The 20,267-nt window shown below is 35.7% G+C and overlaps 1 protein-coding gene and 1 long non-coding RNA gene across 3 annotated transcripts; both read right to left on the bottom strand.

Annotated features, from left to right (window-relative positions):
• Positions 1-3,239: 3,239 nt before the first annotated feature.
• On the bottom strand, positions 3,240-5,505 carry LOC128195910 (uncharacterized). Its single transcript, XR_008247768.1, has 2 exons — positions 5,130-5,505; positions 3,240-3,445 (listed from the first exon to the last, which is right to left on the bottom strand). It is a non-coding gene; the product is annotated as an uncharacterized LOC128195910 (long non-coding RNA).
• A 12,556-nt stretch (positions 5,506-18,061) lies between these two features.
• LOC108325252 (monooxygenase 2) lies at positions 18,062-20,204 on the bottom strand. 2 transcript variants are annotated; one of them, XM_017558291.2, is made up of 6 exons: positions 19,777-20,204; positions 19,549-19,695; positions 19,389-19,460; positions 19,129-19,291; positions 18,764-18,992; positions 18,062-18,687 (listed from the first exon to the last, which is right to left on the bottom strand). In XM_017558291.2, exons 1-6 carry the CDS (start codon positions 19,854-19,856, stop codon positions 18,125-18,127), a joined length of 1,254 nt encoding a protein of 417 aa, XP_017413780.1. In that variant the 5' UTR covers positions 19,857-20,204; the 3' UTR covers positions 18,062-18,124. The 2 variants fall into 2 exon arrangements, with proteins under 2 accessions (XP_017413780.1, XP_017413781.1); XM_017558292.2 differs by having other exon boundaries at positions 18,062-18,684.
• Positions 20,205-20,267: the final 63 nt, after the last annotated feature.

The following is a 20,267-nucleotide window of genomic DNA, read 5'->3' as shown; positions in this document are numbered from 1 at the left end:
TTCGTAGTTCAGTATTTCTAACAACGTGATCGTCGAACGTTATTTATGTGGTAGAGGGAAGCTTTATTCTGCTTCGTTTGAGCGTTCTTCTACGTGTCGAGGTAAGAGAAGCTTATATAATTTGATTAAATTGTTGTGTTGAATGTTTGTATGCTTGCATGATACGTGTGATTAATTGATGAGTATGCAATATGATTGTACTGCTGGTTGGAGGTGTGGATGGAAGTATGATATACGTTGTGAACTGAATTGGTATAGAGTTTAATCTTAGAACCGTAGTATCCTGAGTAAAGGTGATCAGTATCGTCGAGCGTCCTTAGCGAGCGTTCGCTCCTTCTTGTGAGTGCATGGTCGTACTTGAAATCATCATGAGTTAGGGATAGAGTTTAAGAGCCTTTCTATAATATTAGATAGTAATAGGTAATCTGTGATTGAGAGTTTGTATTCATCTTTTAGTTTTCATTGAGCGTTCGTTCATGTTAAGTTCTTCTTCTAGAAAGGATTCGTTAATGAAGAGTGTTTTATAATAGTATATATATGTATATGAGAGTTTATTAAAGGTCAGTCTTGGAACAAGCATCCGGTCTCAGTAGCGTTCGTCCAATAGTATTCGATTCTCCACAGGGCTCGGTCTTAAACCAAGCATTGGATCTCATTTCTGTAATATATTACTACTGGTTTAGAATCAGAGTCTCCATTCAAACTAGATAGCGTTCGTTACTCCATAGTTTCTCATCAGTATGATTATTTAGTATAAGTCAGTGTTGGTCTTTAAAAGGTGTTCGGCCTAGAGACTTAGTACTCAGCATAGGCTTCGTAGCGTCCGGTTGAACTCGTAGGAGTTGGTTTATTGAGGCAGATGAGTAGTGCTCAACCTCGTCAGTTTTTGGGAAGCGTTATTCCAGTCGTACTTGGGTTATGATAGAAGCGTAAGATCTCTTACCATTTGAATATATGGATGATTAAGTATGAGAAGAATTGAGATATGATGTGTATGAAATAATTGATTATGAACGAGTAATCGAGGGAGGAATATCTCAGAAAATGGTTATTGGTTGGTAAAGTATGAATGTGGGCAAAGCTTAGCTGGCGGTTCATCCTGATATTCCATGATTACTCGTTCTCATGTAGAGAGGAATAAGTCACGTGTGGGAATGACAGGAGGTCCTAGTCCATAAAGTTAACTTGGACGAAACGGATCAACCTCGGGTGGCAGTTGTTGAGGGTATCCTAGTTATTACATCACTCGGGTGCACGAACGTCGTAGCTACACAGGATTCATACAGTCCGGACAGTCAGAGTCATGTGATCGTTATTGCATGCATGGATGTGTGAATTATGATGTGGTCATTGTTGATTTTGTTATGAATGTTGTATGTTTGTGATTGAATAAATTAAATTACATAAGCTTACTCTTTGTTTCTTATTTTTGTTTGTGATGTTCGTCCTGTCGTTGTCCTGTTGCAATGATCATCCATGTGGATATGAGCAGAGGTAGGAGAGCTGCTGAAAGAAGTGTTGGAAGACGTGGAGGAAGTGAAGGCCGAATCTTAGGGACGTTTAGTCTGTCTTTAGTCTTATATTTTTGTAAGACCGCTCGATGTGTTTTCTTTTGTAGAACATTCGGTCTAGTACCAATTAGAGTAGTGGTTTTGAATCCTCTAATGTTATGTAAGGTCGTTCGGCCGTAATAGTATTTTAGACGAACGTTAAACTAATATGTATTATTGTTAACATGTGATGACTCTCATATATGATTTTACACTGTACTTTTGGGATGTTACACTATGTTAACAACACCAAATTATACACATTTAAAATAAGTATATATATATATATATATATATATATATATATATATATATATATATATATATATATATATATATATATAAAGAATTCAAATTATACTGTTGAAATGCTTTAGATATATTTAATCTGAGATTTTAGTGATAAGTTTGTTAATTGTTTTCTTATATTTCTTCGGTAAAAGTCGATAAGATTTGACATTTAATAAACAATAAGTATTTTATATAAAAAAATAAAAATATCTTTTGAAAAACTAATAAATCTGTAAGTCTTTTTACATACATTATTTTCTAAATATATTTTTTATTTAATATAATCTAAATTTACACTTAAAAAACTTGCCCTAGTTATTAATATAATCTAAAAAAATTGTTCAGCAAAGAAATTATCTATTTTAACTACTTTGCAATTACTTTTAAAAAACAATAATGATACATATTAAATTTGTACATTTATTTAATACTATTCTTTATTATTTTTTATTTCTTCTTTTAATAAATACAAAAATTTATATTTTTATAATTATTTTATTATGTGTCAAATAAATATAAAAATGTATTATTTTACTATTATATTTTAGAAAATATAAAAAAAAGGGTTTATAAATTATTCTTTTATTATAATATTTTACTTATATTTATTATTATCACTTTAATGTAATATTTTGTTTTAGATATAGAAAGTGGGTGTCGAAAAGATTACTTTGACTAAAAGCTAACCAAAGTTGTCTTATTGTCATTGATACCATATATTTTTTTTATATATTTCATGGGAACCTAATAATGCTTTATTCCTAATGAAACCTAACATTAATAATATTTTAATAATATAATAGTGTATATTAAAATTTTAAATAAAATAAAAATATTATTATTTTAAATTGTTAATCGAAGAGGAATGAACGATCCACACGTTGTCATTATTATATAAAATTAACAGATGAAAAAGGACGAGCGTGATGAAAAGAAAACAATGACATGACCAAGATGAAGATGTTTTTAGATTACCATCATTTCAGTACGATAAAAGAGTTGGTCATGATTTTTCCCTTACACCTTCTAAACGAGTTTAATACATTCAATGTGTTACTTTCACGTGTATATCTTTTTTGTGACAGCTTTCATATTTATCAACTCACATTTATTTTATATTTTTCAAAATAATTTCTTGCAAAATAATTATTCAGACGTTAAAAATTTAAAACATTTCATAAGGATTTTATAGTTTTGATATACGAGTGATATATTTGATTTTGGCCTATTCGATATTTTAAAATAATTTATTAATTTTTGTTAATCAAACATTAAATTTATAAAATAATAACATTTTTATATGATAATTTGTGACATCCCAAATATATAGCAGATATATATGCAAAAACATCACCAATTTATAATCTTAGAAAGCAGTTAAGAGATGTACTTAAAGTATTATAGGATTACAGTCTTTCAGAATTTATTAAGAAATTAAAACTTCAAACATTAGAGTATTCCAAAATATGTCCAAAATTTGAAACTTAAAACATAACAAGGTTCTTCAAAATGACATAAGAGAACTAAGAATTCCTAGTGAGTCTAAGCTGCAGCATCATCTTCATTTCTCTCCAATGTTGCCTCCAAAGAAACCTCATCTTCCTCTGCTCACATCCAAGTGGATGATCATTGCAAAAGAAAACAGATACAACAAGCACACAAACAAGCAAGGGTGAGCTAATTATATAAAAGCATGCATCATATCAAGCACATAACATACAAGAGTTAACTTAAATCAAAGCAGTTTAAGGCATACATCCTAGCATGTTATCTTCTAGACTTGACTCGTCCGGACTTTAGAATGATAGTCGAGCTATGGCGGGTCCTACACTCGGGGTGACTTATGAAACTTTGGTTCCCCACCCTGCCACACTCACGAGGTTAGCCTGTTCCGGGCCTTGAGGCATACTGGAAACCCCCAAGACTAAGACCTCTTGCTACTCCTCACCACATGGATTAACCCCTTTACTTGAGTATGATTAGCCATTGGAGTTTCAGAATGACCCCCTACTTTCATTCTAAAACACTAAGGATCTCACCAAGAGATCCTACACAGATGGAACTTTATTTAAAACTTGGATCATACTTTCATCACTTTGTAATCATATACTTTCTACCACAATCAACATATACACAATCTCAACAATATACATTACTCACCACTCACAAATTATAAAAATAACATCTCCACAATTGAATATAAGTTAATCAATACCAAGAACCAAACAGCTCCAACTAACCCATAACAACTCATAAAATGCATCAATTTATACATACCTACAAGTAATATAATTATTGATTAACACTCACGTTTCAATATAAGAAACAACTATCCTTACTTTATTATATATATATGATACATACAATATCTTGTAAATATACATATTTATATTATATTAGAAGCATATCAAACTCTCTTTTCAGGCACCTGTTTTGCTGCAATCAAGGCTACTCTGGATTCTAAATTAATCATAACTAACTGCCCACCTTGTAAATCATAAAGTGCAAAATGGATATTGGAGTTATTGTTTGGAAATACCAACGCACATTAAACTAATATATATATATATATATATATATATATATATATATATATATATATATATATATATATATATTTATTTATATATGGATCCTTACTTTAAATTTCAAACACACAGTGACTGATTTCATAAAATTATAATTGACTAGAAATTAACACATGATAACTTTATGTATCTACAATAAACTTGTTTTATTTTATTTTCATCCTAGTAGAGATCTTTCTTTATCCCAATTCGTCACCAGAGAGGACCAGATGTCTGAACGAATCAAACTCACCTTCGACGCCAGCACATATGACTAGTGACAACTGACTAGACCAGGCCAGGGCTGCTCTATGATCAGGGATGTGCCAACTCAGGTTTTTAAGGTTCTCTATGCTACCCACAAAGAAAGGCTCTCAACAATTAACAATTAATTTATTTAAATTATCTACCTTGTTCTCTTATGCTCTAAATCTGAAATGCCTAATTTTAATATTTATTTTCAGGCAACCTCAAACAGTACATATACATGCTATTACAGAACCCTTACTCCAGACCTTCGAACAGATCAATTTCAGCCAACAAACTCATTCAAAACAAATTAAATTCATCACATCACAACATGCACAATTTCACAGTTTCAGTTATAACACCCAATACAATAAAAGTCATAAAACAGTTTCACAAGAGCACACCAGTTCAACATTCATATGCATATATTTTTATAAAATAAATTCATACAAAAATAATTACCTCCCCTTACCTGGAAAGCTTAACAGTACCACTCCTAGGAACGCTCTAGCAGTACCTCCTCACAGAGGCGAGTTTGACAGCACTTATAAGCCACCAAAAATTGGTGCAGAGCACATTTCTTAGAGTTGGAAGGGACAGAGAAACTAAAGGAAAAGCTACCAGGCAACCAGCAAGTTGCATGGCTTAGGTTCAAGAACGGTTGAAGAAAAGGGAAAAAAACACTTACTGGTCGAAATGGAAAAACGTTCGGTTCAAACTGAAGCCCTTGATGCAGCGAGCGCAAAAACACTTTCAAATCAAAATTTGATCGGTTCAGTGAAGAGAAAATCTAGACAGAAGGCAGAAAGAATTTTAGGGCAAGAGTTTTAAAGAGAGAAAGAAAGCTGGCAAAATGAAGGAATTCTGATTTTTAGAAAACCCCTTCCTAAGGTCATGGGTCCTTAGCTTATGGGCTGACTGCCTCAACATAAGACCCAGTAGCCTTATTATTTTCAGGCTCTTACATAATTTATATTTTTTATATTATCAATTTTGATACATACAATTTTAATTTAGATTAATATAATAACAATCATATATTTATTATGTTTTTAATAATTATAATATATTTTTAATATGTATATATCACTTATCATATTTAATTATTTTAAAAATAAATATATTAATGTATAAATATATATCGTATATTATACATGTATGTACATCTTATTTCGTATCTGAAACAAACATTTATAACTTTTAAATGGTGTTATCTGTAACATCCCAAAATACCGTAATTACCATAAATCAGGATTAATTATAATTAACAGTAAAATAACAGTCTTTAGTATTAACAGAACTCAAGGGTTCAAAGCCGAACGACTGCAGTACAAAAATAACGAGCGTATCAATGTATAGGGAATTAAAACAGAACGAACGGTTTTACAAAAGGATTAACCGAACGTCCAAAACGAGCTAACAATTACACCCTAACATCTACGAGTGCTCTAAGGCTCGGCCTTGACTTCCACCTCAACCAGACTTGCATCTTCCAAATTTTCTTCTTCCAGCATTTCTTCAAGAGATGCACCACCATCTGCTCACATTCACACGGATGATCATTGCAAGACAAGACGAACGTACATGGACAGGGGACAACACAATGGAAATGCAAGGGTAAGCTTATAATATTTAATTTATACAATTAACATATACATTTACATTTCGATTCACACATACAACATGTAACTTATCAAATAATAATCATAGAAATACGTATATAAGACAGACCGTCCGGACTGTATGAACCATGTAGTTACAAGCGTCCTTGCACCCGAGTGGTGTACTAGCCGGGATATACCTAATCAGCTACCACTCGAGGTTAATCCCTCGCCCATATCTAAGCGATGAACGAATAACCTCCTGCCATTCCCACGCATGACTACCCCCTTCTACGTGAAGATGAGTATCACGGAATATCAGGATGGACCAAGCCTGGCCTAACTTATCCATGTTCATACTTTACCAAATTTAGTATTTAATACATCTGAGACGTTCCTCCTTGGAACGCTCGTTCAAATTCCATAATCATAAAATCACTTGATATAACGTTCGCACTGTAATTTATCATAATTCATAATCAATCTCATCTTTAACTTTAAGAGTACAAAAGAACGAACGTTCAGTCCTTTAAAGAAATAGGACGAACGTTCAAACATAGTACTGGGTGGACAGACGTGACTCTCTGTTTGACCAGTTAACTGCACTGACTCAATTTGAAGTGTATTGGTACTTAGAAGATTTCAAAATAATTACCTTGGACCAGATTTAATATAAGAAGAATACTCAATAAGACTTAGAAATTTCCTTTGTAAAATTTGGTATATACTGAACTGATGCCAGTATTTGAACGAACGTAAGAGAATGAATATTGAATATTTGGACGAACGCTATTTACGTTCGTTAAAGAATTGAGAATAAGGACGAACGTTCGACATGAGGCCGAACGCTATTAAGGACGAACGTTCGACATGAGGCCGAACGCTATTAAGGACGGACGTTCGACATGAGACCGAACGCTATTAAGGACGAACGTTCGACATGAGGCCGAACGCTATTAAGGACGAACGCTTCGGTTAAAGACCGAGCGTTACGTATTTATAAAGTTTCAAATATTTATATAACTGAGCTGAACCGAACGCTCGGACACCAAATTGGGGACGCTCATTCTCGAGCGGAATTCTTTCCAAATGAAAGGATTCCCTTCTAAGTTAATTTAAGGAAAACCGAACGGTCTAAGACCGTACGGTGACGAGTGTCATTTATCATAGGGAATGATATGAATTTCAGATTTTTCAACCTTAACAGAATTTTCCAGATTTCAAACATTTAAACTTATACTGTATAATTCATATGATTTTCAATTTATAAACTTTATAACTTTCATTCCAGTAACTTCATATTCAACATCAACATACAGATTTATTTCATACACCATAACATCCATTTTTCATACGTATCAAACCAACATGCAGATCAAGCAAGATCAGAAATCATTTTCCATAACAGTAGTCGTCCATACAGCTCAAACATCATACAATTCATACATGCACATCAGATCATATAACATACAGTATAAATTAAACATATAAGCTTCCCTTACCCGGATTGGCAACCAAACTTGTCCTAGATGTAAAAGTGGCTTCGTTCAACAAGCTTTTCTTATGTTCTTGACTCTTCCAAAACAAAATCTAACCACGGAATACAGAACACTTAGAATACATGCTTGCATGCAACTAAAAACCCTATTTTTCCAGAAACCTAAGGACGAACTACTAGAGGAAGGAACTTACCAGCTTAGAATCAAATTCTGTTCGGTCCAAACTAACGTCCGCGTCTCTGGAAACGTTCCTATGGTTCTGAAATGGGATTTGGAGAAGAAAATGAGAGGTTACAGTAGAGAGAAGTTTACTGGTTTTAGAGAGAAGTTGGAGAAGATGAAAGGGTGTGTTTCGTGAGGAAGAAAATGAGTGATGCAGGTGAGAGAGTTTTTCAGAAAAATCTGGTTTTTGTAAATCTCACGCTCGTTTGAACGAACGTGTCTCAAGCCGACACCTGCACCCAAACTCTGATTTGGAAACTTCTTCCGCAACACGTGGCGTGCTTGCATGTAAAGATTGGTGCGTTTTTAATGTTTCCAGAGAAATGATTTTGGCCCATTTTTCCGTGCACAGCAGAGAGGTGAAAATCAGAGTTGGGAGTGGATTTTTAATGAGATAAGCATGGATTATGGTGTGTATTAATTGGGTGTGACAGGGAATTATTACTGCTAATTATTTAGGGTTTCACATTCTCCCTAACTACAAAAATTTTCGTCCTCGAAAATTTAGAACTTACCCGTGAATAAGTGTGGATACAAGTCCCTCATTGCACTCTCTACCTCCCACGTTGAGTCACCAGTCTTACTGTCCCACACTACCTTCACTAAGCAAACGTCCTTCCTTTTGTGTAGCTTAGTGCGAACGTCTTCAATACGAACTGGTTGCAACTCCAGCGTTCGGTCTGGGCGCAATTGGATGTCCTCCAACTCCAAAACATGAGAAGGATTGGCTATGTACTTCCGGAGTTGGGAGACGTGGAATACCGGATGAAGATTTGACAACTGAGGAGGCAACGCAAGTTCATAGGCTACTGGTCCAATCTTCTTCAAAATCTGGTACGGCCCTATGAACTTGGGAGACAGCTTCTTTGGACGAACGACCCTGCCTACTCCAGTGATTGGATTCAGTCTCAAGAATACATGGTCTCCTGCAGCAAACTCCAAGGGTCTTCTTCTCCTATCCGCATATGATTTCTGTCTGCTCAGGGACGTCTTCAATCTCTCCTGGATCAACTTAACTTTGTCAGTCGTTTGCTGGATGAGCTCAGGTCCAGTTAGCACGTTCTCTCCTTCCTGGAACCAGCAAAGTGGCGTTCGACACTTCCTTCCATAGAGAGCTTCAAACGGCGCCATTCCAATGCTAGTTTGAAAACTGTTGTTGTACGTGAATTCCACTAGCGGCAGTACTTCATCCCATGCTCCTAAGTGATCTAGGACGCACGTCCTCAGTAAATCTTCCAGCGTCTGGATGGTACGTTCAGACTGGCCGTCCGTTTGTGGATGATATGCTGAACTCATCTGCAGCTTGCTTCCCAATTCACCTTGTAAGGATTGCCAAAACCGAGATGTAAATCTCGTGTCTCGGTCAGAAACTATGCTTGAAGGCACACCATGAAGACGAACGATCTCGTTGATGTACAACTTAGCCAAATTTGTCACTGACATCTTCAAATTTACCGCTAGGAAGTGGGCGCTCTTCGTTAGCCTATCCACGATCACCCAGATAGAGTCATGATTCCTAACCGTTCGTGGTAGATGAGTCACAAAGTCCATAGAGATGCCGTCCCACTTCCATTCGGGAATCTCCAACTGTTGAAGTAATCCACCTGGTCTCTGGTGTTCGGCCTTCGCCTGTTGGCACGTCAAGCAGGATGCCACAAAACGAGCGACATCACTCTTCATTCCAGGCCACCAGAACGAACGTCTAAGATCTTGATACATCTTAGTCATACCAGGATGTATGCTAAGACGACTATGATGTGCGTCCTCCAATATGATCCGCTTCAGCTCGCCATCATTAGGAACGCACGTCCTATCCATGTATCGTAATAGGCCGTCTGTCCCCGTATTGAATTCTTTGGCTTGATCCGAACCGAGCGTACTTAAAATCTTCACCAGGTCCTCGTCCTCGCGTTGCTTCATCCTGATACGATCATATACATTGCTGGATATTCTAAGGTTACAGAACTTGATGCTGTTAGGTTCTAATTCGAACTGTAACCTTAGATCTCTGAAACTCTCCACTAAACTTAACTCTTTCACCATCATAACCGAGACATGCACTGCCTTCCTGCTTAGAGCGTCCGCCACTACATTGGCTTTTCCAGGGTGATAGAGCAACTCAAACTCATAGTCTTTCAAGAATTCCAACCAACGCCTCTGCCTCATGTTCAACTCCTTCTGATCAAATAAATACTTGAGGCTCTTGTGGTCACTGAAAACCTGGAATGTCGATCTGTACAAATAATGCCTCCAAATCTTCAGTGCAAAGACGACCGCTGCCAATTCCAAGTCGTGCGTTGGATAGTTGCGTTCGTGAATCTTCAACTGACGAGACGCGTACGCTACCGCTCGTCTCTCTTGCATGAGCACACAGCCCAACCCTTGATGAGACGCGTCACAGTACACTTCAAAGGGCTTGGACGTGTCCGGAATGATTAGTACAGGAGCGCTCGTCAACTTCACTTTCAGCTCCTGGAAACGTTCCTCACACAGATCAGTCCATGCGAACGGCTGATCCTTTCTAGTCAACTGGGTAAGCGGAGCCACTATCTTGGCGAATCCCTCTATGAAGCGTCTATAGTAGCCCGCAAGTCCAACAAAACTCCTCACTTCCGTAACCGAACGCGGACTTTTCCAATCCAACACTGCTCTCACCTTAGATGGATCCACGGAAATACCTTCAGCCGAGACCACATGCCCCAAAAATTGTACCTCCTTCATCCAAAATTCACACTTGGACAGCTTTGCATACAACTCTTTTTCCCTCAACACGCTCAGCACTGCCCTCAAGTGTTCTTCATGTTCGACTTGTGTCTTAGAGTAGATGAGAATATCATCTATAAAAACGACCACGAACTTGTCCAGGTACGGCCGGAAGATGCGGTTCATATAATCCATGAACACTGCAGGAGCGTTCGTCACTCCAAATGGCATCACTACATACTCGTAGTGTCCATAACGAGACCTGAACGCTGTCTTCTGAATGTCGTCCTCTTTCACCCTAATCTGATGATATCCCGAACGTAAGTCTATCTTAGAGAACACCGTTGCCCCATGCAGTTGATCCAACAAGTCATCAATCCTTGGCAACGGGTATTTGTTCTTGATGGTCAGCTTGTTCAATTGTCTGTAATCTATGCACAAACGAGAGCTGCCATCCTTCTTTTTCACCAAGAGCACAGGCGCTCCCCATGGTGACACGCTCAGCCTTATGAATTGCTTCTCCATCAACTCTTCAATTTGATTTTTGAGTTCCACCAACTCTGCAGGCGCCATTCGGTAAGGTTGAACTGAGATAGGTGCTGCCGTTGTTACCAAGTCTATGGTGAATTCAACCTCACGAACAGGAGGCAGTCCAGGGATCTCTTCAGGAAAAACATCCGGAAACTCATCTATTACTGCTCGCTCAATACTGCCCTCTCCGGACGTTCGTTCTTTTCCCAATCCTACGAACTCCTGATCCTCATGCGTCATAATCAGGAAACAACTTGCTCCTTCCATAATGTCTTCTTTCAATTGACCGAGCGTCACACTCAACTCCTCTTCATCTTCTTCAGGAAAAATTAACTCCTTAGCTCCACAATCTATGAGAATGCGATTGGTATTTAGCCAATCCATTCCCAGAATTACTTCTAAGTCTTTGAGAGGCAAACAGATGAGATTCACCTTGTACCTACGTCCTTCTACCTCAATAGGACATCTAACACACATGGTAGACGTCCTAACTTCACCAGCAGCTGGTGTTGACACCACCAAATCAAAATGCATCTCGCTCTCAGCTATCCCCAACTTATCAACGCACGCCTTCGATATGAAGGAGTGTGTTGCCCCCGAATCAAACAATACACAACATTGCATTCCATATAACAAGCACGTGCTGGTGATAAGTGTACCTGAACTTGCTGCTTCCGCCCCAGTAATTGCATATACACGCCCAACAGCTTGAGCTCGACCACCTCTACCTTGCTGGTTCCTTCCAGCGTTCGGCGGCCTCATCACAGCGCGTCCGCCCATGTTGCACTCGCTCTCCAGATGTCCATTTCTTCTACACAGATTGCAGTGCTTTCTTCCAGCTAGTTGGGGGCAGGCATTCCTATAATGTGGCCCTCCACACTGGTAACAAGTAACGTTCCCTTGTCCAGACTGCCCGACAGGAACGATCGCCTGTGATCCGTTTGCATGAGATGGTTGACTAGGACGAACGTAAGGAGACCCCCTCTGATTGGCACTACTCCTTGAGACGATCGGTCCCCTTACTGTTTGTTGTTTCTTGTGTCGTTCAGCTTCCGCCATGTTCTTCTCCAACACCTTGGCCCTCTCAACCATGGCAGGAAACGTTCTTATGCATAAACTGGAGATCAAAACCTTCAAGTCACTCCGCAGTCCGTTCTCAAACTTACGGCACTGCCATTCTTCATTTGTGGCCGTTGTATTGAATCTGACAAGGTGTTTGAATTTGTTGGTGTATTCTGAAACCGACATACCCCCCTGAACCAGCTGCAAGAATTCAACTTCCTTTGCAAAACGGACGCTGTCAGGGAAATATTCTTCATAAAATTTGTTTCTGAACACTTCCCAAGTGATCGGTTGTCGAGCGTCCGTCAGAATGGCCCTAGCGCTCGCCCACCAGTGGCTTGCTTCTCCAGACAACAAGTATTCAGTGTACGCCAAGCGGTTCTCCTCCGGACACCTCTTGGCATTGAAGATCTTCTCCATGTCTCTTAGCCACTGGTCCGCCTCATCAGGGAGGCCCTTACCATTGAATTTAGCCGGGTGATGCTGAAGGAAACTCTCCAAACTCCATTCAGCATTTGGTTGAGCAGCGTTTGAAGAGGATGCTCCAGACGCACCCCTTGTGGCAGCAAGAATATCCATCAATTGCCTCTGTGTTGCTTCCGAATTAACACGCGAGGCCTCCAAACTTTGCATTGCATCCTGATTTTGCCTCATCAAGGCGGCGTTCTGCTCAATTAATGTTGTGTTTTGTTGTTGAAGTCTGTCAATTACAGTTTCCAACATCCTAGTGTTGTTGGACGTATCAGGCTCGTTCGGTTGTGGTGGAGGAGGTAGTCTAGGTGCCATTTGTTCTCTGGACATAGAGAAAAATGAGCGTTAATTATGTCCAAGAGTTAAATAATAATAACTCGTTAAACATACAATAAGCACACAGCAAAAACACAGTGCACTCATAACCCTACAATGTCCTTAAGAGAACAAAACTGCTCTGATACCACTAATGTAACATCCCAAAATACCGTAATTACCATAAATCAGGATTAATTACAATTAACAGTAAAATAACAGTCTTTAGTATTAACAGAACTCAAGGGTTCAAAGCCGAACGGCTGCAGTACAAAAATAACGAGCGTATCAATGTATAGGGAATTAAAACAGAACGAACGGTTTTACAAAAGGATTAACCGAACGTCCAAAACGAGCTAACAATTACACCCTAACATCTACGAGTGCTCTAAGGCTCGGCCTTGACTTCCACCTCAACCAGACTTGCATCTTCCAAATTTTCTTCTTCCAGCATTTCTTCAAGAGATGCACCACCATCTGCTCACATCCACACGGATGATCATTGCAAGACAAGACGAACGTACATGGACAGGGGACAACACAATGGAAATGCAAGGGTAAGCTTATAATATTTAATTTATACAATTAACATATACATTTACATTTCGATTCACACATACAACATGTAACTTATCAAATAATAATCATAGAAATACGTATATAAGACAGACCGTCCGGACTGTATGAACCATGTAGTTACAAGCGTCCTTGCACCCGAGTGGTGTACTAGCCGGGATATACCTAATCAGCTACCACTCGAGGTTAATCCCTCGCCCATATCTAAGCGATGAACGAATAACCTCCTGTCATTCCCACGCATGACTACCCCCTTCTACGTGAAGATGAGTATCACGGAATATCAGGATGGACCAAGCCTGGCCTAACTTATCCATGTTCATACTTTACCAAATTTAGTATTTAATACATCTGAGACGTTCCTCCTTGGAACGCTCGTTCAAATTCCATAATCATAAAATCACTTGATATAACGTTCGCACTGTAATTTATCATAATTCATAATCAATCTCATCTTTAACTTTAAGAGTACAAAAGAACGAACGTTCAGTCCTTTAAAGAAATAGGACGAACGTTCAAACATAGTACTGGGTGGACAGACGTGACTCTCTGTTTGACCAGTTAACTGCACTGACTCAATTTGAAGTGTATTGGTACTTAGAAGATTTCAAAATAATTACCTTGGACCAGATTTAATATAAGAAGAATACTCAATAAGACTTAGAAATTTCCTTTGTAAAATTTGGTATATACTGAACTGATGCCAGTATTTGAACGAACGTAAGAGAATGAATATTGAATATTTGGACGAACGCTATTTACGTTCGTTAAAGAATTGAGAATAAGGACGAACGTTCGACATGAGGCCGAACGCTATTAAGGACGAACGTTCGACATGAGGCCGAACGCTATTAAGGACGAACGTTCGACATGAGGCCGAACGCTATTAAGGACGAACGCTTCGGTTAAAGACCGAGCGTTATGTATTTATAAAGTTTCAAATATTTATATAACTGAGCTGAACCGAACGCTCAGACACCAAATTGGGGACGCTCATTCTCGAGCGGAATTCTTTCCAAATGAAAGGATTCCCTTCTAAGTTAATTTAAGGAAAACCGAACGGTCTAAGACCGTACGGTGACGAGCGTCATTTATCATAGGGAATGATATGAATTTCAGATTTTTCAACCTTAACAGAATTTTCCAGATTTCAAACATTTAAACTTATACTGTATAATTCATATGATTTTCAATTTATAAACTTTATAACTTTCATTCCAGTAACTTCATATTCAACATCAACATACAGATTTATTTCATACACCATAACATCCATTTTTCATACGTATCAAACCAACATGCAGATCAAGCAAGATCAGAAATCATTTTCCATAACAGTAGTCGTCCATACAGCTCAAACATCATACAATTCATACATGCACATCAGATCATATAACATACAGTATAAATTAAACATATAAGCTTCCCTTATCCAGATTGGCAACCAAACTTGTCCTAGATGTAAAAGTGGCTTCGTTCAACAAGCTTTTCTTATGTTCTTGACTCTTCCAAAACAAAATCTAACCACGGAATACAGAACACTTAGAATACATGCTTGCATGCAACTAAAAACCCTATTTTTCCAGAAACCTAAGGACGAACTACTAGAGGAAGGAACTTACCAGCTTAGAATCAAATTTTGTTCGGTCCAAACTAACGTCCGCGTCTCTGGAAACGTTCCTATGGTTCTGAAATGGGATTTGGAGAAGAAAATGAGAGGTTACAGTAGAGAGAAGTTTACTGGTTTTAGAGAGAAGTTGGAGAAGATGAAAGGGTGTGTTTCGTGAGGAAGAAGATGAGTGATGCAGGTGAGAGAGTTTTTCAGAAAAATCTGGTTTTTGTAAATCTCACGCTCATTTGAACGAACGTGTCTCAAGCCGACACCTGCACCCAAACTCTGATTTGGAAACTTCTTCCGCAACACGTGGCGTGCTTGCATGTAAAGATTGGTGCGTTTTTAATGTTTCCAGAGAAATGATTTTGGCTCAGTTTTCCGTGCACAGCAGAGAGGTGAAAATCAGAGTTGGGAGTGGATTTTTAATGAGATAAGCATGGATTATGGTGTGTATTAATTGGGTGTGACAGGGAATTATTACTGCTAATTATTTAGGGTTTCAAATTATCATATGATTAACTAAATGTCTAACAGATAGAAAAGAAACAATCATTTATCACTTTGTTATTGAGAAGTCCTTTGTCCACTCTCCATAAAGAATATTTATATATATTATTAAATTTACATTCCTTATATATCAAAATTTTCAAAATATTTTTTTAGAGAAATATAAAAGAATAATACATATATAAAATTTCTCTACAAAATCTTGACAACATCTCACATTTTCTTATTAATGTGCATCACTATTTATTTTGTTTGCTCACAGTAGTTGAAACAACAAAACAAGACAGATGACAATTTAATATATATATATATATAATAAAACCATACATGCAAAATTTATAACACCATACCTCATTCTTTAACGAATACATAACATTCTGACAAACATGAATTATATTCATGATATAAAAAAAATATTTTCAAAAGAATGATAGTACATCGAATAAACTCGTTTTTTACATCCATCATATTACTAGATTAAGGCTTCAAAAACTCGAATTAATTACTTACGTGAATGGATAAAAATATTAAAATAATTTATTTAAGATAAGGTCATGATAAATATTATAATTTAAGATGTTTATTTTTTTTGTTTTTTTAATAACTTAACTCAACTTTAAATTGTGTCAGTTTATTTATGATTGAATTAAATTTTGACTCTTAATCTATCTCACTCTAATATAAATTGATTGACTGATTTAGTATAAATGATTCATGAAGGCTCATATTTATATTTGTATTAAGAATAAATATATTACACTTTTATTTTATGTTATCTTTTGAATTAATTTGAATAAATTTATTATGATTTCATTTATCGTCTTACTTAAAATTTTGAAAATAATTTTTATAAAAAATTAGTTATATTTGAATTAAGTTAATATTTAAAAACTATAAATTAAAAAAAAAATCTTGATCCAGTTAACTTAGCTCAATCCAATTAATTTTAAAATTTGTTGAGTTTAACATAAAACATATAAAACCATAATTAAGTTAATCTGGTGTTTTTTTAACGGCTTGAGTAATGAATTTATTAAAATCTACCCAACTCAACTGACAAAAATCCTACCATAATAATTAATTTTTAGAATTAGAAGTTAGTGTTTAACTGAAATTACATAATAATTTGCCATTAATACTTGCTATGGAAATAATAAAGAAACAAGATCATGAAATTACAAGTGAAATTTAATACGAAAATAGGAGAAGAATTAAATATGAAAGAGAGTATCAATGAGTAATACATAAAAGAGTTATATAAAAAAAAACAAAAATTACAATATATCATTCCAATTTTCAAAATTTGTTCTTCAAGTAAATAAATGTAACTTATTTTTATCACTTAGCCTCTGTTTCTTCCTAACACGAGAAATACAAAAAGTGTGTATTTACGAGAAAAAAATGTAAAAACCAAAACATAAAAGCACAAAAAATGAGAATTTCTTTTTTTCTTTTTCTGTAAACTTCCCTCTCAAATGTGTAAAAGATATTTTCAAAATCAAACATAATGAATGTATTATGACATGAGATATTATTATTGATTATATGTAAATATTCTATTGTATAATCAATTATATTTTAATAAATATATTTGATTTAAAATTATAATATAATAAATAACTAAATATTACAATAATAAATAAAATATTTTGAATTTTAATACTTTATAAAATAATTTGTTATAATATTTAATAATTAATCTTACAAGAAATAATTAAATTAACTTAACTAAATTCTAAATTATTTTATTACATTTTTAAATTGACAAATGATGTATAATAATTAAATATTCATAAATATATTTTATTATTACAATAAAATAAATAATTAAAATAAAAATATTAAAGTAAATGATAAAACTAAATATTAAATATGTTTTTGCGCATAACAATTAAAATTAGTTACAAATTAGAATTAGTTTATTTTTAAAAAATTTATCAAAATTTTATTTTACGATTTTATTAAATTTATTTGATGTTTTAAAATTATTTTTCAACTTAAAAAGAAAAAGTGATCACACACAATTTCATATTTAAGAGATTAAATTTGATAAAATTTTTGGAAGATTAATTTTAATTTTCACTAAAAGTTAACCTATAAAAAACATATTTAATCCTAAAATTAATCAATTTAAACTTTGATAATTTATTTTAATATAATTTTATTATAAAATATAATTATTTTATTTATTAATTTTATAATAATTAATATTTAATTTTAATTTTATTTCAACTTAATTTATATTTTTGAAAAACTATTTTTATATTAAATAATTTTTTAATTATAAATTATTTTAAACATGTTAATACACAATCAAATTTCTTCCATTACCTCAATGAAATTCACTTGATATCTTCCATCTTACCTAGGAATTATCTAGTTTCCCACAATCATAACTTGACTTTTTGAACAATTGAATGGCTAAAAATGAAGCCAAAACCTTGTCCCTTAAAAAGCTAACAAGATTGGACTCAGCTTGCTGAATAAAACCCACCACATAAGCTGTAGCAATGACATCAATGCTTCTCCATCTTCTCTCCTTTGCATATTTCTTCAAGCTTTCTTCAATCCTTTTCTGTTCCTCCTCTTCCTCTTCTTCTTCCTTCTCTTTCCCATCTTTTCTAGCCTCTTTGGAGAATGCCTCAGCCAGACACCTTGCTAAAATAACCCCATCTTCCAAGGCACAACACCCTCCTTGACCAAGGTCTGGAGTCATGGGGTGGAAAGCATCTCCACCAACACAAACATTGCCTCTGCTAACATTCCCCATCATCACCTCCCAGGGATTCCTATATCTCAATGGAGCTAATAGGAAGGCATCCTCTTTAGTGTTTTCTATGTAGTATCTAACATCGCTTGCCATATTTTCAAGCTTCTTCAACACATACTCTTTCATTTGGGCAGGGTTCTCTTTTAGCTCTTTCTCTACTTCACAAAAAACAATGGTATGAATGATGTTAAATGTAATAAGATAAAGATAACAAGCATGTATTTGAAAATTCACCTTGGCTGGTTGGTGTCCAAGTGAAAAACCAGTAAACGGTCTTCTCATCACAAGGAATAACACCAGCTCTAAAACCTTTTCCAACATACTGCATGAACTTGGGTTCTAACCCGTGACTGCTGTTGACCTCTGCACAACCTCTTATTGCATATCTCCCAGTAAAAGAGGCCTTCTTGAAGCCTAGCCACTTTGCCACCATGGAGTTCACTCCATCACACCCAATCAACACCTATTACCATTGAAAACATCCAAGTATTATTTGGAGTTTACTAACATTGGATTCATAACAATTGGTTCCCTTGTTTGCTTCTCTTACATGAAATATCCATGCTTATTTCTCATGACTTGTTACGCATACTACTTACCTTGGTTTTGATGGTTGTCCCATCAGCAAGATGGAGTATCTTATAGAAGCCAGATTCCTCAATACCAACAACTTTTGACGAATATCTGATGGTGCCTCTTGGAAGCTCATTGACAAGAGCTTCCAACAATGCCTTCCTTTTAACACAACGAATTTCAATATCTCTACATCATCACAAAAACACCAACCATAGTAAGAATTTGTATCAAATTTAACAACCACGCCCTCTACAAAAATGAATAATTCATGGGGTATACTTACTTCCGATTTCCTGTTGCTCTGAAAGGTATGGCTGCTGTTTGTTTCCCTGTAACCAATGAAGTGGCAACAATCCTGTAGTCCAATTCTTGCAGTTTAGTTTAGAGAAAAATGAATGATACTGAGAGAAGAAAGTTTAAAAGGTGTGAGTGCATGTATATACCCATTGAGCTGGAGATGTTGGCGGCGGAGGATGTCTCCAACACCGACAGCATCCAAAGCCTTCCAAGCATTTTGCCATATGGACAAAGCAAAGCCAGTGACCCTCAAAGTGTCCGAAGATTCCAACACCAAGCTTGGGATGCCCAACCTGTGAGTATAAGTGAAACATATAAAGTAATAAGGAAGACATAGAAAAATGGTTTGGGAGTGAAGGAAGTGGAAAAGATACCTGTGAAGTCCTAAGGATGTTGTGAGGCCAGCAATTCCAGCCCCCACAATCACAATATCTTCAACTATTTCTCTTTCCATTACTAATTCTGTCTCTCTCCCTTCAATTGGATTGAGTGATCCCGATAAATAGTATTTATATGTGTGTGTTTGTATTATAATTGGATAAAGATGGTAGTGTTCGGTATCATTATTAGCATGGGAGCATTATGATGGAATGTCGTCATGCAGTATGTCACACCCCCAATCGGAGCAATTTAATGAGAAAATATAATTTGAGTGGGAATGAATGAATGAATAAAATGATATCCTTGTTTGACAAGAAAAATAGCTCATCTCATAAGTAACATATATGTATTTGTTATGATTTAAAAATGAAAATAGTAAAACAGAAAGATTTATAAATACTTCATTAGGTTTCTTAAACAAAGTCTTAAACTATGGCTGCATTTTTATATTTTATTTCTGTACCTTTAAAATATTTGTTAAACT

This window comes from Vigna angularis, chromosome 3, assembly GCF_016808095.1.
Source record: "Vigna angularis cultivar LongXiaoDou No.4 chromosome 3, ASM1680809v1, whole genome shotgun sequence".
In the NCBI taxonomy this organism is placed as follows: domain Eukaryota; kingdom Viridiplantae; phylum Streptophyta; class Magnoliopsida; order Fabales; family Fabaceae; genus Vigna; species Vigna angularis.
Note: the sequence above shows the minus strand (reverse complement) of the source record. Positions and strands in the feature narration are given on the sequence as shown.

Coding starts and splice junctions, on each gene's coding strand:
- LOC108325252 (XM_017558291.2), bottom strand. CDS start 19,856: ATGGAAAGAGAAATAGTTGAAGATATTGTGATTGTGGGGGCTGGAATT. Junction 19,461..19,548: donor CAACATCTCCAGCTCAATGG/GTATATACATGC, acceptor ATTGGACTACAG/GATTGTTGCCACTTCATTGG. Junction 19,292..19,388: donor AGAGCAACAGGAAATCGGAA/GTAAGTATACCC, acceptor GTGATGATGTAG/AGATATTGAAATTCGTTGTG.